Here is a 27,226-nt window from a genome sequence, read left to right as displayed (position 1 = left end):
AGACCAAACAGACACTCATTTATGTTCCAGATGGTTAAGTTTAGCATAAGTGCAAAGCAGATCCCAGGCCAGGCTCCCAGAAAACCCAACAGACCACAGGCAAAAACCTTTATGTTTATGTGGAAATCAACGGCTGGGCTGCAAAATCCGATTCTCCAGCTGTCTCAGCCACGAAGCTGCCTCTCCCTCTGCGTACAGTTGTTTGCCTATTTCATGTTACCTCTTCTCACTGCTGCCCAGCCAGAGAGCTGCTACACCTTGGGGGACGCATGTCGTGTCCCGAGCTGGCCGGGAAGGACGCTGGCACATCCTTGTCACAACCAACACCATCCTCGGGCACAGGCCCGAGGCAGACAGGTGAGCCCGGCATCCTGAGCACTTGGCTTTGCAAACTTACCGACGGGGTAGGGCTGGGCACAGGGGAGAGGCGGTAAATGTATAGAATATATAGAGATCAGCGACATCCGCTGGGTGGCAGGCATGTTTCACGGGACCCAGCGCGTACACGGAGCTACACAAAACGAAAGCTCCTAAATACTGGGCTTGTTCCCTCTCTCAGAAGCAGCAATTGAACTGACACGGTAAAGAAAAAAAAAATTAAATCCCACAGAGGGAAGTTAACGTATTCTGCCTTGATTTTAACACCAGCTTCTTGTCCACGGTGCTGAGGCATTGGAACTGCCCTGGCACTCGGGGATTAGAGCTCTGCGGACACACAGTGTCCCATGTCCCTTCTCTGTGTGGGTGCCCTCACTCGCGGTAGCCGGGACCCTGTAAGAGTCTTCAGAGTGTCTTCTGCACTAATTAATGACCAATGCCTACTGAGGTAAAGCCTTTAAACTCTCCCCCAATTTAACAAACTCAAGGGGGAAGGAATTTTTTTGGATTAACAGCTGTAAACGAGTCCTTTTGTGTAAGCAGCTAAACTTTAAAGTTGAAAGAAACATAAAAAGCCAGTATTTTCCACGGATTTCCACTTAGCATCTAAGCAGAATCATTTCAAAAGTTGCTTAGATGGAGAAGAGGCCATCAACCAAATTTCAACACAGGGCGTATACTTATAGCCATGTTGTGAACTACATAAAAAGTACACTTATAATGGAAATGCTGACAAATGCAAAACTCCTGCAGCTAAGCTATGACAGTCTGACCACAAGCCCTCCTTGTGAGAGGAAAAGGCAACCGCCCCACCTCCTTTCTCAGGCAGCTCGACAGCGAGCTGGGGCAGGGGGTACTAGACACAGGTACCGCTGCCCTGAACTTGTAGGATGGATCGAGGCAACTCTTACTCCCCGTATTTCCCACATGTTGAATGAGCCACCTCCTTGTTTTTGCCATAAACAACCGGAGGGCCTCTTACAGCCATGACTCACTCCGCAGGCTTCTCCTCCACCCCTGTGCGTGACTGTAGCAAACAGGCTGCCAGCTGCAGCCGGTGAATTAACACGACTTTTTTTCGCAGAACCGTGGGGAGATCAGTCACACAGGGCTAGGCGAAGGTGGGGTGGGGGGTGAGCGTGTGCTGGGGAACACCAGCCCGGGGTGAGTTTTATTTGTGGGGGAAGCAGCGGAGGAGGCGATCTGGGGCCAATGTGCCGGGGACGCCCGAGTGTGACCGTATCGTCCCTGTCCCCACCCCGCCCCGGGACGGCGCCGGCCCCGGCCCCCCCTCTCCCGCGGCTGCCCCACGACGGCAGGAGAGGCGGGCGGCCGGGAGGGAGGCAGGCAGGACAGAGGGAGGGCAGGGCGGCGGCGCCGGGGGCAGTGGGGACAGGGAGGAGGTGAAGTTGGTACGCAGCAGGAGCCCTCCCGACACACGCGCCGCCGAACTCCCAGAAAGTTGGCAGCGGCGTCCGGCGGGACGGGGCTCCGCTGGCCGCCGCCCCAGGGCGCGCTCCGCCGCCCGGCCGGGGCCCGCTGCCTCCCCAGCCACTTCACACCCTGCCACCGCCCTTCTACCCACACCTTTCATCCCCCATGGGTGCCGCGGGGCAGGGACTGCCCGGCACGGGGCGCTGGCGGCGGTGGGGCTCGAACTCGTGGCCCGCGGTGTCTCTCCCCACCGTAGGGGAGGCGGCTGAGCCTCCCGGTGCCCCCGAGCGCGGGACGCGGGCGGCGGGCGGCACTCACCGAGCGGCCGCGGCTCCTTCTCCCTGTCCGGGCGGCTCCCGCTGAGCGCTCGCCTCCTCGGGGGCGAGGGAGGAGGAGCGGGAGAGGGCAGGAGGTGGAGAAGGGCGGGGAGGAGAGCGCGGCTTGAGCCCTCCCGGCTCCCGTCGCCGCGCTCCCTCCCTCTCCCGGCGCCGCCCCATCCCACCCCAGCGGCGCGGCGAGCGGAGGGGAGCGCAGGGCAGCGGCGCGGCGAGCTGCCGGGCGAGCGGCGATGTGAGTGCCGGGGGCCGGGAGGGAGCGGGCAGAGCCGCCCGCCCTGCGAACCGGGGTCGGGCAGCGCTGCTGGCGTGTGGTGCGGGGGCCGGGCCGGGCCCTCGCAGGCCGTGGGGAGGTCGGGGCCAGTGGGGCTGCGGCCGTGGCCGGCGACCCCCGCCCCGCTGACTGTGTTTCACTGTCGCTCCGGTCCCTCTGCCCCCGTCCGGCCTGCCGCTCTCTTCAGGTTGTTTGCTTCTGCTGCGCTGTCTTGCTCTTATCGCCCCAACACAGGCCGGGCAGCTTCGCCTCCCGCCGGCGGGGCGGGGAGGGCTGCGAGGGATGGGGGCCCGTGGCTCCTCACCCTGCACTCCCTCTCTGTACCCTTTCTCACCCCCGCTCTCTCTCTCTCCCTCCCTCTTCCCTGCACTCCCTCCTGCCCCTCTCTCCGTCCTCCCTGACCTCCCTCCCTCCCTCTTCCAGGTCCCCCCACCTTGCGGCCGCCTTTGGTTCTGGGCGAGGCGTGAGGAAGAAAATAGTCTGTGCCTTGGTTTTATGTGGCCATCACTACCTGCTTGAAGCCTTTAGTTAGGAAATTTGTGTCAATACCTGACCACATTTTGGGGAGGGAGATGTGTAAAAATCCAAGCTGCTGTCTTTATGAGGTGGGAGTAGCATATAGAATGGTATATCTATCTGCTTGTTTCTGTTACTTTTCTTTTCCCTGGTGAAAAAAAAAGAATCTTGACCTGGTCAAAAATTTCTCTAGAGGCCTGTCTGTGGGGCAGTACTTGATGGTGAGCTGTGCGAGCTTGCCTTGCAGACTGGTACTAGGTACAGCAGTGTTCTTAATTTTAGTTATTGCTAAAATTATACCTGAACAGATTCCTGACCCAATTTATGTTGCTGTTTTTTTCCTCTCTTATAATTCTTATCACATTCTTCCTGACATAGCCCATATTCTTCTTCTGCATCTACAGCAGCAGACCTCTGCTTTCAGGAGATAGCCCTGACTTCAGATATTTAACTTTTGAAAGCTGACTCAGACAGTTCACTTTAGGTTCCATGTATAAGGATGAAACATGCACCTAAAGGAGTCCAGTATGCTTCTCAAGTGTCTCTTTTGGATGCAAAGAGTGCTGGTTTTGAGATGACAGTTTCCATCTATTGACAGGGAGAACTGAGACAACTCTACCTCGCTATTTAGACCACTGAAGTTAGAGGAGATGACCTAGAGAACTGCAGCTCCATACGTGCAGAAGGCTGCTTTCTCTGATATCTTTGTGCATTCTTGTATGTTAAAAGTATTTGTGGCATTGGAAGTGGTTGAGTCACCATCCCTGGAGGTAGTTCAAAGACGCATAGATGTGACACTTAGGGACGTGGTTTAGTGGTGGATTTTGCAGTGCTAAGGGTTGGACTCAGTGATCTTAAAGGTCTTTTCCAACCTAAATGTTTCTGTGATTCTGTAATTTACAGTTTTGAAAAGAGGTCTGGCAAAGCAGATTCATGCAAATACATGTCAGGCTGAGCAGCTTCTGCAGACTCTATTTTCCATTGGATATTGTAATTCGTATGTAGTTCACAGGGGTCTAATATAATGATAAAAAGAAGCAGACATTTGGGTTGTGAATTAGAATTTACCAAGAGCTTGCAAAAAGTGTATGTGACTTGAGGGCCAGAAGAGCAAAGCCCTTCAGAGAACTGCCATGTTTCATGTGGAAGAAACTCTCATCCAGTCCTGCTCTGGAGGAGCCCATGGGTAAACATATGTTGTGTGACCTATTAGAAAACAGTACAAGAAAACATTTTTGATCTTCTTCTCTGCCAATCTTAGCATTGCAATTTTAGGTCTCACCAATACTGGGATATTTGAATTAGAATTAGTTGTTCTGGAACAGCTTCCCATGTGGAGGAGGATCTCTTGTGAAATACATGGAATTCTTCTTTTTTCTTTTTTTTTTTTTTTGTTTTTTGTACTTCTTTCCATTACAGAAGTGTTACTTTTGTTCAGAAGTACTCAGTATTTCAAACAGTGTTCAAAAATAATAACAGATTCTGTCCTTTTGAGTGGCTGTTATGGAACAGCCACAATATCTACCCTGAATTAATTTGCTTGTGTACTCAAGAACTTGAATCTTACTCACAAATGTGTATTCAAGGCGATGATGCACATAGTTGCTCGTTAGTGCTCAAACTTGCAGAAAGCTGTAAGATGTTACATTCTTGTAAAGTGTTTGGAGGTTGTAGATACTCAAACCAAAGAAGACTGCTGAGCCCATGTATTCTGTTTTTTACCCCTGAGGGCTTCTGATTTGGACAGATACATCCCTGATGCAAACCCCCTGCATCCCTGCCAGATTTCCAGTCAGATATTTTAGAACAGAGCTATTCAAAGCAAATGCTTCCAGATTTTGTTTGTATAGTAAAATTCTTTTTCGTTGTGTTCAGAACCACCTAAACCAGTTGTTTCTCTTCCCCCCTTGATTTCAGTACATGGTAGGAGCAAAATCCTCCAGCCCAATCTCCACGTAAAGTTTGGTAAAGCTGTCTCAGCTCAAGATAGCTACTTTATGAGGGTTTTTAAGATGCCCTGTATAAGGAAATCAGGTTTGCATCACCTGTTGAAACTGTAATGGTACAGTAACTTGTGAGGAGAAGCAGCCTGCAGGTTGAGGGTTCAGAGCCCTTGACTCTAGTACTTGAGTTACTCTGCAGGTTACTTCTGAACCTGTCCTTTTTGCATACTCCCAAACACGCGGTTCCCATGCTGGGATGCGTAACCGGTCATTGCAGCGTAGGCTGTGTGATTCTCCAAGCTCAAGAAATGCCTTGTACAGAGCATGAATACTTGAGTTTCAGTGCTTTCTCTCTGAGTTTCATCATTTTCATATCTTTTGGAATGGCAAATAACAGGCATTGTTAATGCAGAGTTGCTACTTGTTCTTTCTTGTCTTCTTGTTCACTCTGATGTTTTTAATTACTTTCAGAAATCTGAAAATGTTTTTAACATTGATCAGTTTGCACTCTGCTGTTTGCAGCCAAGACTTTGTCATCTCATGAGTTTCAAAAAAACCAGCTTGATGTTCATTTCCTCCTTTTCCTTCCTTTTCCTTTAGCCCCCTAAAATGTTGTATATTCTTCTTCTGAGTAGTATGACCAATAAAAGTTGAAAGCAGATCACTCTTCTCAGGGAGACACAAATTGGTTGTGAGTTATTATGGGATTTCCAAGTCTGAATGGGTCTACAGCAGTTTGCCCAGAGCTTGCCCAGTACCCATCTCTATTGGGGCTGCCCTGTTCCCTGGTAACAGGCTACCAAATCAGCTTGCTCAGCCAGCTTGGGAAAGTCAGCTTCACAGTAAAACTGGCACCCCTCTCTGGGTCTGTGTCACCAAGCTCCCTTTTGGGAGCCATGCCTGGCGAAATGTGTGCAGTGCTAAACCTCAACCCTGCAAACCTGGACAAGGCAGATGTGATGTGCTCTAGACTGTCTCCTCCTGTACTCCAGACTCCTTTTACTAAAAGGGAGTTGTACTGGTGCTAGCCAACTTTCTAGTCCTTAGGAGGCTGGCCCAGCTGTAGAGCTGAAAACAAGAATCAACCTCAACTTCTGACAGAAGACAAGGACTCTTAAAAGCTATTTTGACTGCAATGCTTTATAAAATAGCTGTTTTCCATTATTTGTACACAATTATTCAAGAATAAAAGGCCTTTGTACTACTTTACTCTCAAGCCTGCATTTGTCAGATTGATAAAACAATCACAGACTTAAAATTGTCATGGATCTGAATTGTGACTGGAGCCCATTAAGAACTTGTAGCATCTCAATAAAGTGGGATTGCACTTCCTCCTTTCCAGCAATATTCCTCTTTGGTTTGTTCTCATTGCAGAACCACTGTAACTTCGCAGGTTCTGCTGTTGTTACAGTGGCAGGTCTTATTCGATGGAGGTTTCAGCTGAGCGTGCTCTTTTTTTTCCAGTGGTGTGTACTCAAGTATAAAATCTCTAAGGGAATTATTTAGTATATAAGATTCATGCTCATAAGACACAGAATTGAGATCATAAGTTACACAATTCATTTCATTAATCATGAAGTTCAGGATTTAAGGTTCTTAGGATAGCTGTACACACTACCATTTACATTTATTTTATATGTAACAGTAGAGAGAGTGTTTTTATGAAAACCAATAGGAGATGAAATGAAAAGACTTTTATCAAGATGTGGATTTGTGCTGAAGCCACAGGTGTGCCCTCAGGTTCTTGAGAGGGATTACTCTGTGTATTGGTACAGTGGTTTGCAACATATGTGGTGGCCAGCAGCATTTAGGAAAGAAATCGGTGTAAAATAGAGCTGTGAAAATACGGCTTGTCAAATTCTCAGGTCTTGACTTGTGGTGGGTACAGCTGTACAGTCTTAATTTTAACACTTACATTTGATTCTGTTGAAGAGAAAGAGCCTCCTGTCTTAGGTTAAACTTGGAAGAAGGCAGAGGTTCTTGCACATCCAAAATAGGCAGTGAGGCTTTTTTTACAGTTTATGTTTTCTGTCAAAATTGGTCCATTGACATAGGAATGGCATGCATTTAGCTGGAATTTTATTGTAGATGATGTCAAAAGGTTTAGAGACAATTTATAGCTCAAGCAGGAAAAAGGATCTTGAAGTATTTCTGAGTTTTGAATTTCTCCCTCCCACTCAGCTGGTTTTCCAGCCAGAGCATTGGATTTCTCCGGCTTTGCCCCAGTATGTTCGGGTATAAGTCTCAAAAAAAAACCCTTTTAATTAAATGTGTGACTGAGTAATCACACAGTTCTAAAGCACGCCATTTAGGGATGAGTGGATTTCTGTTTAAATCGGGGAAAGCCCAGCTGCTTCTTTCTAGATTTCCAGGAAATTGCTTGAAAAGTTGTGCATTGCTAACCATGCTATTGCTTATAGGTTGATATATTTTTGCAGAGTACATCCTTTGTACTTAGACTTTCAAATAATCATAGCCTCTTATTGTATTTTTGTGTGAAGCACTGGTGGGAGAGTGTATTTTGATACCTGCTTCAATTCTGGGAGTTGAGTTGATCAGATCTGTTTCTGTAATTAAAGATCTGCTCACATGTATCATAAGGATTGAGGGTGCTATTGTTGTGCATGGAAGAAGTTTTGGTTTTATTGAATATCAGGAAGTATTGTTCTTGAACTTTGTACAGTGGTCTTCAGACAAAAGGCCAAGATTCAATTTTTCTGATGTTATCAGTGTAATTGTGATTATTTTTTAAAATTTTGTCCTTCATTCTTTGTCATTTTAACTTAAAAATATAGATGTCTGTTGTTCAGGTGTGTTCTGGTGAACCAAAGCATTGTGTCTGTTGTTGCAAGCCAATAAGAAATAAAATTGTTTCTACACAAATCTCATCTGGCATTAGAAAGTGGTTTTTGATGAAGAAACAGCCATTGGAGGTTGTTGATTTTATTGTTAAATACTTTGGTATACTAACTTTTCAGCTCTGAAGAGTTTTCCCCAAGTTTCCTCGCTTATCTAATTACATGGGTCAGAAATTCCCACTTTTTTACACTGAAACATCCAAACAATTTACTGCTGTGTATGTGACCCCACAGGTCAGAATCTGGTCTGGGATTCACTCCCCACAGTAGCTCAGTGTTGTCCAGAGCTGCACTTTTGTGTTGCTGAGTTCACTGTGAACAGTATCCAGCATTTTTATGAAAAACAGTGCAAGTTGCATTTTTCTGACCTTTCCGTGTTTAAATGGGGTATCTAGAGCTGCTTGTTTATCTCTGGCTTGCTTTGTCTTGTATTTCTGGTTCTTACAGCACCAGTTCAGTTGTAAAAATTCTGCAGTTTTTGAAGATCAGATGGTCAAAATCCCAATACTAAACTGTGCTTTATGAGACACAGTTGTTAATACAGCTATTCTTGGTAGACTTGGTTTAAAAAAAAAACGAAAACCAAACTCCTAGTATTTAATCACCCAATGAAGATTAAATTTAGTTTCTGAAGAGATATATAAATATGTATGAAAACCTGTGGCTTTGGTTATTGTTTCAGATTATACATCTTTTTTTTCTTTCCCCAGGGCCGATTACTGGAAATCTCAGCCTAAAAAATTCTGCGATTACTGCAAGTGCTGGATAGCAGACAACAGACCTGTACGATGGTCTATCGTATTATGTCCATTATTTGAAATATTAGGAATTTGAATTACAGGCTTTAAACATCACTTTTTCATACTAGTCTGTTGATGCATGAAATTTGTTCTATAAAAATGCCTTTGTAATACCTGTGGTGTTTAAAATATATTACGTCAGAACCAGATACCCACATACAAGATGGTGTCTGCTGTTCTTCTTGGCAGTACAGATAGGGACTAAATATCTGACCCTGCTTATTCTTCAAGTTCTTTAACTTAACATTTGGTCTGTCTTGAAACTGTCTGCACCTGTCCTTCACTTTCATGTGCAAGTAGAAAGCAAAACCTGGCATCTGTACTGTTTGTATGTGGTAGGCACAGTACAGCCAGTGCTCTGAGCTCTTAAAGCTGGTTTCTTTCATTTCGCACAGCCCACAGAAGGATTACTGGGTTACAGAAAGGTGTTTCAGACTTGCAGATGCCTTTTGCAGACTATTAGACACATTGGTGTCTTCCTTAGCAGTAGGTTTTGCATTCCTGACTGGATGCCAGGGGTACTCCTAGAGCTGAGCTTCCTCTGGCTTACAGTAAGATACCTAATTAGCTCACGTGAACTGCGGGTATCTTCCTGGAGTGAGTGAAGAGAAATCCATGTCAAGGGAGGGATTTGAGCAATTTATAAAGTCTGTCTCTAAACGAGATGAGTCATCCCGGGATGTGCATCCTCTGCACATCAGTTTGTGTAAAGGTCAGGCTTAGGCATCTAACATCTGAACACCCAAATAAGCACAGATGTTTTTATGTGAGAATCACATGAGGACTACCACTGTTGTACCTGAGCTTCTGAACTCCTTCCAGCTCCTACTGGTGTCAGTCTTTCCGGCAGCTTTTTGGCTTGCAGACTGTTCTGTTATCCTTAGTTGTCCAACTCTCCCACTTTTCCTTTTTCTCATTCTCTCTCTCTCTTTTTTCAGATTTTTGAACCTGCAGTCTGGTTTAAAATCATGAGATATTTCTGAAGTGCAGCATAATGTAATTAAGGGCAGTAGCTAATACTTGGAACACTAAATAACCCATATGGTTTTTGAAAGTTTGCATGAGAACAGGGACAAAAATAATTGTAATGATATGTGGAAGGATAGCATGAAGAGGGAGCCCAGATTCCCTGTTAATTGTCTCTAACATGTGCTGAGCAGTATTATTTGAAAAAAAAAAAGAATCTTCTAAATATACTACAAGATTTTATAATTTCTCTGTTGAATGTTTCTCAGTGTTCCTGTTTTCCTGTAGCCATTTTAGACCTGTAGTGTTTGCTGTAAGTCTTCTGAGAACAGGTTACATTTAGGCTTGTTCAACTAAAGTTAGTCCAACTAAATTTTAGGTAACTAAAATTAACTGTTTTAAAATTGTATAATACATATTACTTTTCTTGGTTTTTTTCTTACTTTGAAGAGCATTGAGTTTCATGAAAGAGGAAAGAATCATAAAGAAAATGTGGCAAAGAGAATTAGTGAGGTAACTCAAATATCTTAATTGCACAAATGTTTATTTTTACTCTTTTTCATTATCAGATTGGTTTAATTTATTCTCTTGGGGTTTTTTTTTTGTTTTGTTTTAGATTAAGAAGAAAAGCTTGGAAAAGGCAAAAGAAGAAGAAAACATGTCAAAAGAATTTGCAGCAATGGAGGAGGCTGCAATGAAAGCCTATCAAGAGGATATGAAAAGGCTTGGAATTAAGCCAGGTAGTTCATATAGCTGCCAGAAGATTAAAGACAGAATTGAAAGAATATTGACTAGGAAAGTTTTGTCTTAAATTTGGTTTAGGAATGAGAGAGAAGGCCTCCAGGACTGTTGCTCATTTAAAAAAAAAATGGAGTTTGCAAATTGCCAGTAGTAGAAGTTGCAAGTACAGAGTATTTATAGCTATGGTATCCCCTGATCCATGAAACAATCAAATTTAGAGTAGAAAAATTAAACAATGTGTTAACAGAAAGTTAGGCTGTAGTTGGTGCTTTGAATCAGCAGTGCAGCTTCCTTTGATTAATTTTATGTTTCATTTTTGCCAGTTGGAGGCAAAAATTCCCATGAGTAGGAGAGGCTGGGTTCCCACTGGTATGAAACAGTGGAGATGAGACTCTCCTAGTCAGGTTGCAGCTCAGCAAGTATCTTTGTTCTGGACATTGAAGACATATTATCCTTTGAAAACAAGATTGTAGTTTCAGGCTCTTACAGCAGCTGTCTTTTTCATAACTCTTTTAGTTTCTCTTTTGTTGTTTAGTTAGAGCTCATTGGTCCTTAAGATTTTTCTCTTTTTTTTCTCTTTGTTACTCATCATTTTATATTTGGATGTTGTTATGATGCTATAGTAGTGGTACAAAGCAAGATTCTTTTAATATAGTCTTTTAAGTGCACCTGTTAGGAGTATAATACTAAGGATTTTTACTCGTTAGTGAAAATACTCATAAAAACAATTTTTCCTATTTTCTGTTGTGCAAGAGTGACTAATATTTAAGTTCAGAATAGTAGCCTTTTTTAAAGGATATTTTTTTCTCTAAGATGATGTAGGGTCCAGTTCAACACAGATTAAAACGCAGAGTAACACAGTGGAAACTAAAGCAAAGAAAGAAAAGAAAGAGAAGAAGGAAAAGAAAGAAAAGAAAAAAAAGACACCTCAGGATGCCTCGATGCCATCCAAAATTGAAACGAAGGAGTGGGTGCAAGGATTATCTCCCGAAGGCTATACATACTACTACAACACAAAAACTGGAGGTAAAAGCTACTGAGGAGCAAGTGCAGATATAATTACTGAATATGAGTGAGAAAAGACTATCTGCATTTTTTTTTTACTTCTTTGCTCTTTCAGTAGTATGCTCTTAATTAAAATGTGAAGACTTAGATGGAGTTTTGGTATTTAACATTTGAGACTTGGGTATCCAGAATTTCAGACTCTTTTTACTTTTAATTAATAATGGAAGAATACAGTAATTCCACAGTTTCTGGAAATGTTTAGCCTGCCAGGGGTTAAGTACACAAAGATAGCTGTGTTCTTCCTGAAGAAGCTTTGTGATCAGGAATGTGAAATAAACTCATTGTGTCTTTCCACATTTACAGGATTTATCTAACTGACTTCTCTTGAGGAGCTGCATGTTGTGATTTACTTTAGAATATAAAAGCAACCCTCTTTTATGATTAATGAGAATGTTACAAACTGTTTCTTATAAATTGAAGGATTGACATTAGTATTTAATGTAGTCTTTCATAATTTCTTTTTTTTTTAACCAAAAATGTTGTATTTCTGCATCAGGCATAATAATAGAGTCTGGAGGGATGTTAGCTCCAGTAAAGCCAGCTGTAATTATGATACTGCGGTTTATTGTTTATACCATAGTTTGGTCAAGGATTATTTATATTCCAGTGTGGTGTATATGTATTTATATAATTTGTTTATATGTGTCCATGCAGCAGTGTCATATCCTTTAGATCTGTTTTTAGTAAAGATTATTAAGTATAAACAAAATTTAATTATGTGAAATGGGTGAAATATGTTTTTGTTTTTTAAGAATCACAGTGGGAGAAACCTAAAGGATTCCAAGGCAACTCTCAAAACTCGCAAATGGTAATCAAATTATTAATAGTTTTTGTCCTTGTGAACACTTAAATAATCTAAGCAATTTGCAAGTTGTCTGATTGAGGAAGATGAATTTTTTGCCCTTTAAAGTTAGGAAAATATAATTTGAATATGTAGAAACTTTTATGATAAACTGCAGTTTTACTATAGAAATCCTATTTGGTTAATTTCTCTGTCAAGGGAAGAGAAGTAATTAGTGATGGTTGGGTTCCTGCAGAATATACTTGTTTTATGCTTCAGCTCATAAAATGGAAAGCTTTTGGGAAATTCTGAATAAATTCTGTTAAACCTTTTTTGAATGAAATGTAATTATAAAAACTAAATATTACACAGTTGAAGTAGTTAAGCTTCCTTTATCTAAGGCAACACTGAGACTGTGTTGTAGTAGTTGAAAAAAAAAGAATGCCCATTTTTTAATGTTTGCTTTATGATACAGTTACATAATAAATTGTGTTTTTACTAGTTTCTTACAATCATGGAACCTATATGCAAACAATTATTCATCGAAATTAGTAATTTAGTACATTACTTAATTTTCCTTATTTGAGGCACAGAAAAACTTGCAGAATAGTCCAAAGGCAGAAAAATTTCTTATTATGATTGATGGGTTTTCCCATGACACTTCCCACTCCAGGATTTTTGTGCTTTGCAGCATTAAAACCAGGATTTTTCCAACACTCCTGTGATGTTACGTTTCCCTGTTTTCAAGATAGGTGTCATATAATACACTTTAGTTTGATTTCAGTTTTGTTGGGTTTGCCCATGCTGGATTTTACACTAGCGTTCAAAAAAACCTGGTGTTTTCAGAGTGCTTGATATTCTGTAGCTCTGTATCATTACATTGCATGCTACTCTGGCTTTCTGATTCCCTGTCCTGTGGTTTTGCACAACTTGATAATCAGCAGTCAACTTTATCTTTCCAGTCAATGTACAGCATTGCAATATGTAAAGTCAGTCTTACTGTAGCCTTCCACTGAAAGATGTGGTCCTGAAACTAATCTTGTATGGTCCTTGGTATATATTTACCCTGACAGTGACCTAGTTCAGGCAGTGAAGGCATCAGAGTTTAGGTTAGTGCTTTGGAGACTTATTTCCTTGCTATCAGCATTCTGAATAATCAGAAAAATGCCAATGTGGGCAAAGCAGATTGGGGGCAAGAAGGCACTCCCTTCTTGGCATCAATTTGAAGTTAGTTCATCCTAGCCATATCAGAAGCACACACCTTCAGCCCCCAGTATCTCTAACACCACACAGCTGTATTTTGCCATTCCTCCCTCACCCTGCTCAGTGACTTCGTCCTGTCTTGAGTTATTTTCGCTATCGCTAAAAACAAGCATTTGATTGCTCCCTTATTTAGTCTGAGCTAAGGATATTGGGAACATTCCAGATCTCTAGCAAGGACTCACTGCCCAGAAATTAAAGGGCATGCTTGCAATACGTCGTGCCAGGAGCCCTCCTGGCTTTACAGCATGTTAGGTTTTGCTCAGACTTTGTAAGAGGTGGGGAGGACATGAAGGGGAATGTTAAAGGCTGCCTATAACCAGTGAGACTGACAGTGTGCTTCTTAGCATTTATGTCACACTCAGTGTGCCTAGTGTCAGATATTGGCTGAAAACCTCTAGCCAACAGGTCCACAAATGCTCAGGATCTAATTCTTAAAGAAATGGGTTATATGTTTTTTAGCCTCTTTATCCTTAAAATAAACTTTCCTTTTGCTTCTTTTGTCAAAACCAGCACACTAAAATTTCTGAGGGCAAAACCTTGAGAAAGCATGATTCTGGAGGCTTTCACGCCTTTGCCTGCTCTGAACCTATCATTACAATTTTTTTGTGCTTACAGAGTTGGTGCAAGAACTGTAGCTTCTGACTGTATTGTGCTTTTATTAAAAAAAACCCCAAAGTTTTAACAAGAGTATTAAGCAAAGGTATAGGTGTGCAAAAGCCTGTCTGTATATCTCTGTATACACACACGCATTTATTAATACCAAAATAATGTATGGTGAAGTTGCCCAACACAGAGCTGGCAGCATTGGTACTTAAGGAGCAGGGAAGTAGTTGTGTGTGTAAGAGGGGATGAAAACTGGTTTCTTAAGGAAGATGTTAGGGCATGTGTAAAGACTGATTATATAGCTGTAGCTGATTCTGAAAAAAAACCAAAACTACATATCCACAAAGATGTACCAGCAAGTTCAGCAACATTTCATGTTTGTTTATTAACCAGCAGGGGAAAAGAGTGCCCCTATTAACCAGTAGGGGAAAAAGTGGAAAAGTGCAAAGATTGTTGAAATTGGTGCTTTAGTAAAGAAGTAAAATTGTTGGCATGCAAAGTTTGATTCTGTAATTATTTGTTGTAATGTTCTATTTTGTTTTAATGTTCTATTTTGGGACAAATTTTTATTTGTTTGTGTATATTTAATTTGTGATAAAATTTATTGGTACTAGTTTTCTGTAGCCCTCACAAAGACCTAAGTCTCCCAGAGAATTTTTTCAGCAATCTCCACTAAAGACAATGACACAAATAAGAAATTACAGCCTTAGGGGGTGAATACTTTGAGAAAACCGAAACATGTAAAATAATGGCCTAAATGAAAATGTAAAGAGTGTGGCAACACTTACTATGCAGCCTCATACTTATTATCCACTGTTTGAGAAATAATTGTGTAGCTGCATTTGCAGTATTTTAAGTTATGGAATTCCATCTCATTGGAGTCAAAGGGAATACTTTCTAACAACGTTAGGGATTCAAGCTTTAAGCCAGTAAGATGATCACAGACAAAAATTATTCAGGGGTTGAATAGACTCATAAGTGATACATTGGCTGATCCTAAAAAGTTCTTTTTATGAGCTCCTGTATCTTTCCTAGGGAGCAGAGTGGGTGGAAGGTGTCACTGAAGATGGTCATACCTATTACTATAACACACAAACTGGAGGTAAGTACTTTCTTTCCAGTTAAATTCTGCATCGGGAGAGAGGGTTTTCAGAAAAACCTCTTTTTTTTTTTGTTTTTTTTTTTTGGTTTTTTTTGTTTTGCAAATAGCTGCATTTTTTACTAAGTTTTGTATTTTTTAAGCTGCTGTCTTAGTTGAAATAAAATAGTTGCTTAAGTCAGCACTGGCTTTCTGGCTGCATTATCAGTGTGCATACATTTTTGCTTCAGAGGTTTTTTTGGACATTCAACTTGTAATTCTAAACTAGGCATTAATCTCTACTACATATATATTGAAATTACAATTTGGAAATTAGAAGGAGGCAGGATTTTGTGTTGATGGGCATGTAGAACTGACTAAGAATCTCCTAAACTTTTCCTCTTGCTGACATAGCATTGATAAGAAAGTCCAGAATCTTACCTCCTACTTCTTTTCCACTTTTTTCTCCCTACACGGGGAATTTTGTGGTAACTCCTTCAGAATAGCATCTGTTTTCTAAATCTATTTGAATCATTTTAAGGTCAGTGATGCCTCTCTGGAGAGCAAGTGGTTTTTTTGCTGACTATGAGTTTTCCTTCTGCAGTTGGGTATGAAGTGGCATTTGTAATGATGCCAAGAATAGGGGAAAAAAAAACCAAAAACAAAAAAAAAAAACCAACCAATAAAACCAATCCAAAATCTTTCAGTTTTTCACTGGGCCACTCCCCTGCCCAAAGGATTTGCAATTTCTTTTGAAAGGGAAGGGAGATGTTGGTTATTTTTAAACATTGCCTTTCAAGTTCAGATGCATTTTTGCCTATGTTTGCTGTATTTTAAGTACTTCATGGACATATGACACTTGTGAAGAATATGTTTCTAATCATTACATTTGGCAGAATTTTGGCTTTTGAGATTTCAAATTGATCCCTTGCTTTTATATAGCTTTAAGTGTGTGTCTTGGGAGTACTTGAAAATTACTTCTCTGTTCTGTTTTAACAGTAATCCCATCCTCTGACAACAAGACAAATTTTTAACTGATATACATAGTTATATGTGTCTCATGTCAGACATGTAACTTAGGGGACTGATAGCTCCAGGCTTGGTGCTACAAGTCTGGGAGGTTGCACCTACTCCACTCTTTATGTGGCACCTGGGAAAGTGGACTTGCTCAGTTACTAATCTGAAGCCAGGTGACAGCAGTACCCTTACTAGACTGTGCTGTTCATGCAAAGTTATTCATTGCCAGTTTCTTACATCTTTACTTCTTCAAGATACATCTAGGCACTTATATCTTGTGTTGTTTGCAGTTAGGAAAAAGAGTATGATTTTTTAATATCTGAAAGCTTATCTAAAACTGTAGACTGAAAGTTGGTGTACTATTCCTGTATTTTTACTAACACCAGTTTTAAGAGCATTGAGTCAACTTTTATTTGAGTAATTCTTAGTATATTTACTGGAATACTACTTCTAAATTGAAAATGAGGATATAAGTGCATGTACATATTGTGTATGTACTTCCATGTCTTTTCAGATTGATGTTTTTCCTTGTTTGCTTGAGAGCTCTTTTAATTAGAGACCTAACGTTACTAAGAAAAGTAGCACTAGAAAAGGGTTTAGCTGCCTGGAGACCTGAAGCTTGCAGTTATCATTCTTTACTTTATCCTGTCCTTGTAATCAATGAACAGCTCAAATCAAATAGACACATGTACAGGGCAATTAATTTATTTGTCTATCCTGTGTAAGGATGAAAGGGACCACAGTCTTGTGGGTCACAGTTCGCTGTGTATGATGGTTTTTGTAAGAGCTAATTAAAACAAGCTTTATCAACAGTGAACTCAGCTGTCCTGACTGTGTCTGTGCTGGGAAGAAATGTTATCTTTCTGATTATGATTATTAAAACAAAAGTACCAAACAAAGGCAAAAGCTTTTTGCTAAATTATTTGCTGTATTTTTGCATAAGGCAGCACTGCTTCTGAAAGGTTATGTTGTCGAAACAATAACAGGTCAAAACAAGAAGCATAAATAATGTGGTTATTCGAATGTCTTGGACAGTATCCACATGGGAGAAACCGGATGGTTTTGTTTCATCTTCAAATGAGAAGGGTCAGTGTGACAAGACTGCAGAAACAACATCTGAATCAGACTCAGAAGACAGTGAGAATGAAGCAGAGAGTTCAGAAACAAACGTCAAGGTAAGTTTTCTTCAGATTTATTTTGCATACATGATCTTATACTAGAAAATTATAACTGAATCTTTTATGATTTGTGGTAGGTTGTACTTACTGAAATGACATTAAAACATGTGACTGAAAGTAAAATTATGCACTTCTTAATAAAATGAATCTTTATTCAATTATTTGGCTCATTAGTGGCACTCTTCCAGAATAGAAAGCATGATCTTTCCTTCAACACACCAGAAGTACCTTGAATTCTACAAGACGTGATGTTCTCTGAGAAAGGTTACTGTCATCTCTCTGAAATAATCCACAAAATGGTTTGGATTTCAGTATGAGGATGATTTCAACCTTTCATTGGTAAATGTGACTGCCAATAGGCCTTCAGGGAATGCTTTGGACTGAAAATGGCATGGTTGTAGTTTTCTTACTAAGTTGAGAAAAAACATAGCACATAGTACAAAATCTGTATAAATTATATATTTCAAACATAAATTTAAAACTTGAGATAAAACTTGTGATAATGTCTCTGGCTAGGTTAGGTGGTTTCCCTGGAGCTGGTAATTCAGAACATACAGAGACAGTTTAAATATAAAATGTATTCCTAGACAGGTGTTAATTGTAAAACACATACTTTTGTAACACTGTGCATCATTAGAAACTGCTACCCGGTGTTAGCAATAAGTGTGTGCATCTGCATGTAGAGAAAGTTGCATGTGAAATTTTTCCTCTTTATTTTAAAATTTGCTAAGCTTTGTTTTCAAGTGAATTTTTAAGTTTGTTAACTTCAGCATTGGTAGATGGGATTTTCCTGCTTTAATTTCTTGTAACATTTAAGGTTTGTTTTCATCTACAAAGCTCAAGAAGAAAAATTTGTAGATTATATCGCAATATGAATTTATTGCTTCAAGTTACTCTTGGTTGAAAAGTATGAATAGTAGATAATATGTAGATAATAATAGTAGCAAATAAAATATGTAAAATAAAGCTACATTATGTTTTTATTTAGGCTTTTTTGCTTAAGCTGGGTTTTTTCCTCTTTAGAGGAAAGGAGAATCAGAGGAAGGGAAAAAATCTCCCAAAGCTAAAAAGTTAAGCCCTTATGGGAAATGGCGAGAAGTTAAGTCAGAAGAAACCATGGATAAAGAGGAGAGTACATCAGCTTCCCAAGAAACCTCTAGTGATGGATCTAACAAGACCAACCCTTATGGAAAATGGAAAGCACTTAAGGAAGTAGGGGAAGAACAAGAAGAAGAAGAAGCAGGGTGAGTATCTTTTTACCATCCTTATTTTCATAGTGTTGTTTGCAGGAACTGAAGCTTTTTTTCCTCTGAATTCTGGCAGAATTAGCACAACTGTGATTGGAAATGTTGCCCAAATACAATTATTTTCACAATGATTATTTTAAGTAATAACTCTCATTGCAGACAGAGGTAGTGTTTTGGGTTTTGTGTAGAAGTTCACCATAAGTACAGAGTAAATTGAAGTGATTTAAGAATCATAGTCATGCACTGTTTTTTCAGAGGCTGAGTTTCAAAGCTATGTTACTCTAAGCTTATGTTCTTTACATCATCTCCTTCAACAATCTGATTCAGTTGCCCCAGGAGTTCCTATAATCTCTCTCTCTCTCTTCCCCCCATGTCGGACCAATGAACTGCAGATGTTTTCATGAAGTGCATCTGATCAGAAGGGTTGTTTTTCTGCATAATGCCTGTGGTGAATTTTTTGTTTCTTCCTTGTGAAGTATGCTCTTTTATTGTCAGCTTCTTCTTGTGGGTCCCGTAAGGAGTCTGGAAAAAATAGGTTTTGGAGAATGAAAAGAGTCTGTCTCCTTATGCTTTCTCCATTCTCCATCATTATTGAGCAGGTAGACCTCCTACAGTGCTCATACTAAATTTAGCATTGATGCACTTCTTGGAGATGATAACGTTCAGGTAACATCTCCTGAATTGCACCAGCTAAACTGCTCCTTGACTGCTGAGCTGAAAAATTCTTTTGGGTTTTGGGAAAGCACTGTGTAGTAAAAAGTACATTCAGCCACTGAACCTGATAGATCAGTCTATACTTTAACAGACAGGCTTGAGATGAGCACACGTGTCAATGAGACAAATGCAGTTGTTCATTATTTACTTTAAATTCAGTCTAGGCACAGTGCCAACCACTTCCAGAAAATTTACACTTTTGGGATACTGCAACAATCACATTTTCTTGACTTGCCACATTTTTGCAGCTCTTGTTTGGGTGCTTGAGCCAGATCCATGTCTTCCTAGAAGCATGGAACCTCAGACTGGGTGTAGTACACAAGCTGACATCAGACTAGTAGCAAAAGTATTTTTGTGTGGATTGGCCAATATCTCTGCAGCAGTGTTGTGCTGGTGCGACACCTGTGATTTAGGTAACTTTCTGCCAGCTCTTCGGTTCTTCTTCTTTGTCATATGTTTGTGGCATTGGTTACCCTTGTGGAACACAGTGTTTTGCTGCTGACCCTTTAAAACTAATAGGTCATTTTTAGTTGTTGTCTTTGATTTATTTGGATCAGTATTGGCTGTGATCCTGCCCTCCGAAGCTGCCTCTCCCAGCTTAGGGTCACTGTCTGATTTGGTAAGCTGGGTCTCTCTTCTGCCATGCCGTCCTTCAGGATGGACACTTGAGGCAAAAAACTCAATGGTGTTCTGGCAGTGAACCACTGCTACTACTCACTGTCTACTGTCTTCCAATATTCTTAAATTTACAGACGTAAAATTACAGCCCTTAAATTTACAGCCCTGTTATCTCTTGCAGGACTTTTGACACAATGAGTGCTTGGGCCATGCTATAAGTTCTGTACAGAATGAGGTATTTGTTTGTTACTTTTTATGGCAGCCTACGGAGAAGAAACAAATAACATGGGTGTTTTTTCTTGAGGCCTGTCATGATGTTATCTAGAAGACTGCTCAAAGCTCTAGCTCAAAGCTGTTTTGTCAAATAAAAATAGCTGTTGCTGTCTGCAGTATACCATGTTGCTTTCTCCATGTAGATTAACCCTTTTACATTTTCCTCTCTTCTCCCAGTGAAAAAGTGGACCTGGAGCTTCCAAGTACAGAGAGTGACAATGTAGCACCCCCAGTGCTAGAGGATCCAGAAGAGGAAACAGTCATATTTAAAGAGAAGACAGTCACCTCCCTTGGAGACCTGACAGAAGGGGTGCCAACATTTAAGAAGAGGAAATTTGAAAATGGAAAATCTAGAAACTTAAGACAAAGACTAAGTGATCAGTAATACTTAACAAATAATTTTAGATTCTGTTTAAGATAGAGTGAATCAAAAGTTTAATATTTTAAACAGGCTTTTATAAAGAAAGTGTTGGATAGAACTTAAGGATTTATAGGTAATAAAACATACATGAGTTTAATATTTTTTTATTTTATTTTGATGTGATTGGTTTTGGAATGGAAGTTTGTGTTAAATTACTTATGCAGCAATATTGTAAATACATGTAGTCTTTATTGTAACCACGCCATCCAAGTTCTATTTGCTCTGTGTATGCTGTTTTAAATACATTTCATAATGTTTTTTACTCCTTTTCTAAGTATGTGAGAATGCAGTAATCCTTAATCTGACAAAAATGAAGCAGACCTTTTATTTCCATAGAGGAACTGGATCAACAGAATATACTAGAGAGTAAAATCATCCCCCAAGATTGTTTATGTGGTGTAGTTTCTCCACTAACGAGTAAAATATTGTGCTTACTAACCTTCGTCTGATCACTTGCAGAAGAGTGGGTGGTGAGACTGCCAGCATTTCAAACTGATCATTTAGAAGGTGTTTTTAGAAGAGTTAGTCACATCAGTGCCACCCATTCCAAATGATGTTCTGAAAAATCATTTTGTATGTGCATGGTAAATGTATGAAACCTCTGAAGAAGATTTAACCCTGATGAATCCTAATTTGTAGTAACAGCACCAGAGCCACCCCTGTTGTAGTAGACATTTCTGCAATGTCTTCCTGTCTCCTGCTTTATTGTTGTCTACTTGAACTTTTCCTTCCTTTAGTTTACCAATTTTTCTTTTTTAGTCTTGCTTTCTTTTTGTCTATTGCCTAGAAAAAAACCACTTGCCTGATATTTTAATGAAAAAATACTTTAGAGACTTGGCCCTGCTATGGCATACAGGACCATTTTTGAGATGGTTGTGTTTTTTCTGTTGATAAAAAGTGTGTGTTTTATGGTTGCAGTGTTTGATAAGCTGAGAGGGCCTAAGTGTGTTGAAGCTTCATCATTATCCATACCATAGGGGAGGTAACCAAAAGATCAGCAGAGCTGATGGCTGTAGAGTCCAAGACGACTTGGATGTTTTCTTAAGGATTGTCCCACTTGGAGGGATTAGCCTGCATTTAGCATCACCAGGATTCATTATCTGTGTCAGAATAAAGCTGCACTCATTGCTTTTCTAGCCATCAAAGAGTGAACCTGAAAGGTCTAAATAATGAATCTGTTAAAAACTATGTCTCTCTTCTTAAAGCTCACAGTGTTTTGTTCAGGAGAGTTGCAGTCAAAAAAAAAAAAAAAAAAAGGAATGCAGCTAAGGCAGTTGTCAAGAGTCCAGCAAAATAGAGTTGATAACTGCTGAGCTTGAATTTCTTTGAGAAAACAGCTATTAATCTGTTGGATCAATTGAGAAAGGAGTGCAGGACAGGGAATCTGGTTTATTCTGTATTACAGTGGAAGTTCTTTTTTTCTATTCTGTGACTTTTGCTCTATTTAGAAGAGAATTAATTATTGTATTTAATCCCATGTGTTTTCTTGGCTTCCTCAGGGTTGGTGTATTTTGGCTGATGTTTGTTCTGATAAATTTGGAAGTTTACTCTAATATCTGACCCTGGATTATTATTTAGAGATGCAGGACACATGCAGGATCCTTCAAAGTCTGAGATGCAGGAATGTACAACATGTACTCCCAGGAGAGGGTTTCTTAATCAGATTTTTTAGGGTTTGTTCTTACTTGCACATTACTTCAGGAGCCTGCTCTAACTTGAAGTTTTCCTGTGTTTGTGGCCAGTTTACTCTTCCAATTTACACAAGTCCTGCCCTTGAGCTAAATAACTTTCCTTCACCTTGAATCCATCACATCTTCTCTCTTTGAAATCACAAACAGTGTGCTTGTGTGACAGGATCTTCAGTGTCCCACCAGTGCTTCTCTTCACCTATTCCAGCCTGTGTCTGCCTGGACTACACTTGCCTAGATGGATTTCCCTGGGCTGGTTCACCTTGATTAAGGTTATGCATGATGTCACCAATACTTCTTAGCATATTGAAAGTAGCTCTTGATACTTCCCTAAACCTCATTTGCTTTGCACTTGACCTCACACGCTGTCTGCCATGAGCACCCTTACCCATGATGTACCACTACATCTGATTCTTTCTGCTCCTTTGCTTTTGCCAGCTGCTGAGTTACCAGCTGGTCATGCTTTTCTTTCAAGAACAATTCTTTATTTTCTTAGACATTTTTTATACTGCTGTACTCATCCTCATTCTGTTACTCCAAGCCTAAAGTATATGCATTTCATTATGATTTCTGAAAAGCTGTTTTTGTTTATTAGTACAGTTTTATCAAATAGTATAGGGTTTTCTTGTAGGCTCCACTTTCAGTATCCTCTGAGGAGGATAGCTTTCTTCTTTTAGTGAGGTTCCCAAAATATTAGCATCTTTTCTTAAAATGCTTTGTCACTTTGAAGTGGTCACAGGCAGTGATTTAAGTTACCTGTAACTAAATCTCTTGAGCAGATGTTTAAAGACATCTGAAAATGAGTGTTCAAAACTTGTTTCCTTGTGGAGCTGCTGTTAGTAATATGAGCCAAAGGTCTTTGTAATGTATTAAATAGACAAAACAGAACATTAGGAAAAAAGATTAAAAGTTTTCTTTGCTTACAGCTAGTAAAGTTAGTTTAAATACCATACGTGTGGTTTTAGCTGATGTGACTTTTAAAGCCTGCATTTCACAAAGAAATCCAGCACTTTGCTCTCCACTACCTCTGAGAGACCAGTTAATTCTTTGTTCTTAAGTGTAAATTATAAAAAGGGCCAGTTGAGTTTTGATATATCCTAAACTATTGTTTAATTTTGCACCATGCTGTCATTCAATTTCCTTACTGTCTATCTAAACCAAATATTTTCTGCTCCACACAAAAATACTGTCTTGTTCACACAAGATTTAAGGCAGACATTGCTTTTCCATGACATCTGTTTTGCACAGATCTCCCTCCCTTCTGTTCTACCTCCCTACAAACTCTTCTGCTTTTGGAATTTGCTATAGGAGCCCTCTAGGTATTGCCACAGTTATACTCCTCATCTGCTAACCCTTCTTTGGGCTGCACTGGCTTTTAACAAAGGAATGTTCCTTTTACTGTTTCAGCCAAGTGCTGTCTTTTCTGGCTGATCTATTTTCTATCAGACAGAGTGTTTTTATCTGCTTGCCTGTTTTTATTGCAAGCGCCTTGACTACACCATTGGTTTTATATGATGTCATAGACATAATGAGCAATATGAGGAGAGCCAGAGAGCAGAGGGGAGTCATTGCAATTTCTGATGATGTTTTCTTCTGCGTGGTTTTGAGCCAGTCAATTCACTGCTCTGTATTTTTCTTTCCTTGCCTCATGTTTTTGTTCACCTTGTCTGCTTAGAAAAGCAGCTTCACAGCATAAGACTTGTGTGTGTCTTTACAGCAGGGCCTGCCTGAAGTTGGTGATGCTTTTAGAAGCAAATATATTGCATACACAGAAAAAAGAAAAATTATTTTGTTGGGCATTTGCTATGCCAGGAGCTGTGCAGAGACTGCTCAATTTTACCCATGTTATAGAATAATCCTTGTTTAGGCTAAAATTTAGGCTAAAATACATTTTAATCCTTCACCTGGGTATTTATAGATTGAAATCCACACTTTCCTAGTAGGGTAAAGTTTTGTTTGCCCCTCATAGATAAAACCTGTGCCTGCAGCATCATCCAGTTCCAATATTCAGTTTTAGAAGTGTGAGGGCTGGGGAAATCATGACATGGATCTGAGTTAAATTCACTAACTTGTGCATGTATAAATATTTCTCCTTTTTCTTCTTTCTTCCCTAAAAGAAATTTTATTTCAGTGCAAATTTTGTCATCTCAGAAAGGGAGTAAAAAACAATTTCACGCTGCTTTGTTTCTTTGATTTGTTTTTTGAGTTGTGTCTCCCCTTTTTTAGTACTTTCCTTATTATTGCTGTCTTCCTCGAATTGTCTTCCTCCAGTATTCCCAGATATGCAAATCTCTATCACCACTGTGCCGTGTTCTGTTGTCCCCCTTCACCTTCTCCCCTGCTCTGCTGAGATTTCCGGAAAGTTTCGTGTTCTTCTGTAGCCACCGTGTGTCCAGGTCAGAGCTCCCAGGAGTGATTCTGCTGCCTGTTTGCACCGTGTCCTGAAGAACCCTGTCTCTATTCCAACAACACACAAGCTATTTCAAGACTTTATATATGCTCTTTTGATTTTCTTGATAATTCCTTTTCCCAAGACAGATTCCATTCCTCTTACAGGGTTTGCAGGCCTTAGATCCTTTTGCTTGTTGGTACAAAAGCTGTCTTTATGCTTCCTTTTATCAGCTGTGGCAACCCTTGGGTTCTGTTTTTTCAGCCAGACCTCTTCAGTCTCTCTTCTATCTACCTCTTAAGTGCCCCTACCTTCTACCTGCTAAATTATTTAACTTAGTATTTGTGCTAATCATTTGTGTGATTAACAGGTTTAGTTTGTGAAATGTTTCAGGATAGAACTTGAATAGAAGTTTCTGTACAAAGCAAAAAGTGTTGCAAATTATCATCTCAAAAAGGCTAAATTTGCCCAAGCGGATTCCCAGAGAGCCAGATTTCAGAGGTTCCTGAAGAATTTGGGGAATTCCCAGGATTCCCAAAAGCAGATTTGATTTTACCTGTAAAACCATAAATAGCCTATGTTAAAAACCAGCAGACAGTGTTTTACAGACCATGGACTGGAGACAATGGATTTTAATGGCTTGCTTGGGGTGATTGAAAAGCGTTTTTTTTAGTTTATAAGTAATGTCTACAAAGTTAAACAGCTGGTTTCTCTTCTCAGTTGCACTTACAAAATATTGCAAGCTCTTGAAGTGGAATTTATATGAAAGTACTGAATAAAGCTTTCATTTGAACAATCTGTACCATCATGCATCTGTTCAGGGGGTTTAGTGCAACCTGGGAGATTTAGGGGTGCAGATTCTGTTCAAAATGGAGCCTGGGGTAAATATAAACTAAAATAGGTCTGTAAATATGGAAATGCTTCTTAAAAATAAATATTTTTATTTTGTGGCTACCAACAGAATACTTGTGTACCTTCCTGTAGCACCTTAAACAGTAACTGGAAATTGGTTTATTCTGTGCATCAATTGAGTAACAAAAACTGTGGTTTTAAATTTTTTATTTAAAAATTTTTAACTGAGTTCAGGTTAAGATTTGTTGCAGTTACTGTTAGTAACACTCAAAATAAAGCTGATTATATATAAGCTTTTTGATTATAACTGTGATTCAATATTACATATATTTTCTGGCCTTAGGAACCATGAGCAGTGCCCTGAGGGTCAGATACACACTCAATGACTCAATGAAAGCAATTGAGGCGAGGTACCCAGGCTGCCCTCCTTTTGCAGAGGGTGAACATCCATCTCTGCGCTGCCATGGAAGGGCTGCTGCTTCCAGGCACACACAGCTTTTGTCTGGCTTCCCTGCTGGCTGAGTGAGACACTGCTGCGTGAGACCTCAGCAGAGAAATGAAAGAGATCCAGGAACTACATTCCCTATCAGTCAGCAGGGTCTGCAGAGTGGTGGTGCCTTGCACGAGCTGTGACGTGATGTGATGTCTGTAGGTAAGGTCCCCAGGCAGTGCTGAGGGGAAGCCAGGCAGAGGGTGGTAGTTTATGCTTGCTGTAACACTATTTGACAAGGAAAGCTGCAGGAGGAGGCTGTTTTGAGCAGAGGAATGTCCTCTTGCTCTGTTGTGCTGTTTGTTTCTTCCCAAGAAACTGTTTTCCTTTTTCCTCCCTGTGCTTTGCTACTGTAATTTTTCCTGCTATTGATTTCACTGCTGAAAGTCCCGATTGATTGTAGGAACCAAAAAGCCCAAGCTGAAATATTCCATCCTGAAAATACCTCAGAAATAGCAGTGTTACTTTGCACACACCTTCCTTGAGGACAAATGCCAGGCCATGGTCAAATATAATCTCTCAGCTCTTAGCTCTTACATCCCACAGAAAAGCTGGGGTGGAAGAGCTTATAAAATACTTGAAGCCATATTTTATTCTAAGTTTGGAGAAAACTATTTCAAATAACATGTTCTCAATGAGGAGAAGCAAATATATCTGGTTTTAGTAAAGCAGAGCATTGCAGGCAGTGGCCTCCAGTAGAAGTGTTTACACTCTATCCCAAATGTCATAGCTGTGTTTTGCTGACATACACATGGATATGCAATTGCAGGAAAAGCTTAGGACAAAGACCCTTCAGCATCTCCTGGGCCAGGCTGGCATAAGGAGCTCAGCTTCTAAATTTCAATACCTGTATTTAGGACATCCAAAACTTAGTAAAGAGGGGAGCTGCCGTCTGCTTTCCCTCTTCTCATCACTCTGCACAAAACCATCAACAAAAAAGGGCTACAGAAAATTAATCAATCACAAATATCCATAAGGTCCTGTAGAAATATCACTCTCTTTCTTCCAGTAATATAAATGAGGCTCATATTTTTAAGTGTTTCAATAATTTTTCATAGTAAAGAACTTCATAGACACTAACTAATCTTGGAAGTGGAAACTTATTGTTTAATTTTTTTAAAGAAGTTTTTAAGAGAAATTTAGAAATGTTTGAGAGATATAATTAATACAATTAATTGGTGCATTTAATTGCATAATGAAAGTGAGCATGGTAACTGGATAACCATGTTAGCTGGATATTCTCCTATTACAACTGATCATATTGCCAGTCTGTTGGCACTCCAAGAAGTATATGCTCAGTTGCA

The 27,226-nt window shown here is 40.1% G+C and overlaps 2 protein-coding genes across 5 annotated transcripts in view; one reads left to right on the top strand and one right to left on the bottom strand.

Moving 5' to 3' along the window:
* ELF1 (E74 like ETS transcription factor 1) overlaps window positions 1–2,217 on the bottom strand; it is an 88,187-nt gene extending 85,970 nt beyond the window's left edge. For 3 of the 4 annotated variants that reach the window (XM_054002424.1, XM_054002502.1, XM_054002521.1), the window contains exon 1: window positions 2,131–2,216. The gene's annotated coding sequence lies outside the window, so the exon portion shown is untranslated. Of the gene's footprint in view, window positions 1–2,130 lie in introns of all 4 variants that reach the window. The other variant, XM_054002512.1, reaches the window with a different exon arrangement.
* Window positions 2,218–2,275: 58 nt separating this feature from the next.
* Window positions 2,276–25,382, top strand: WBP4 (WW domain binding protein 4). Its single transcript, XM_054002581.1, has 10 exons — window positions 2,276–2,382; window positions 8,449–8,521; window positions 9,955–10,017; window positions 10,121–10,244; window positions 11,059–11,271; window positions 12,063–12,118; window positions 14,993–15,059; window positions 17,088–17,227; window positions 18,254–18,474; window positions 20,260–25,382. Coding segments are annotated over exons 1-10 (1,167 nt in total). The 5' UTR covers window positions 2,276–2,380; the 3' UTR covers window positions 20,468–25,382.
* The last annotated feature ends 1,844 nt before the right edge of the window (window positions 25,383–27,226 follow it).

Source organism: Vidua macroura, chromosome 2 (assembly GCF_024509145.1).
Source record: "Vidua macroura isolate BioBank_ID:100142 chromosome 2, ASM2450914v1, whole genome shotgun sequence".
Classification (NCBI taxonomy): domain Eukaryota; kingdom Metazoa; phylum Chordata; class Aves; order Passeriformes; family Viduidae; genus Vidua; species Vidua macroura.
This window is presented reverse-complemented; position numbering and strand designations above follow the sequence as displayed.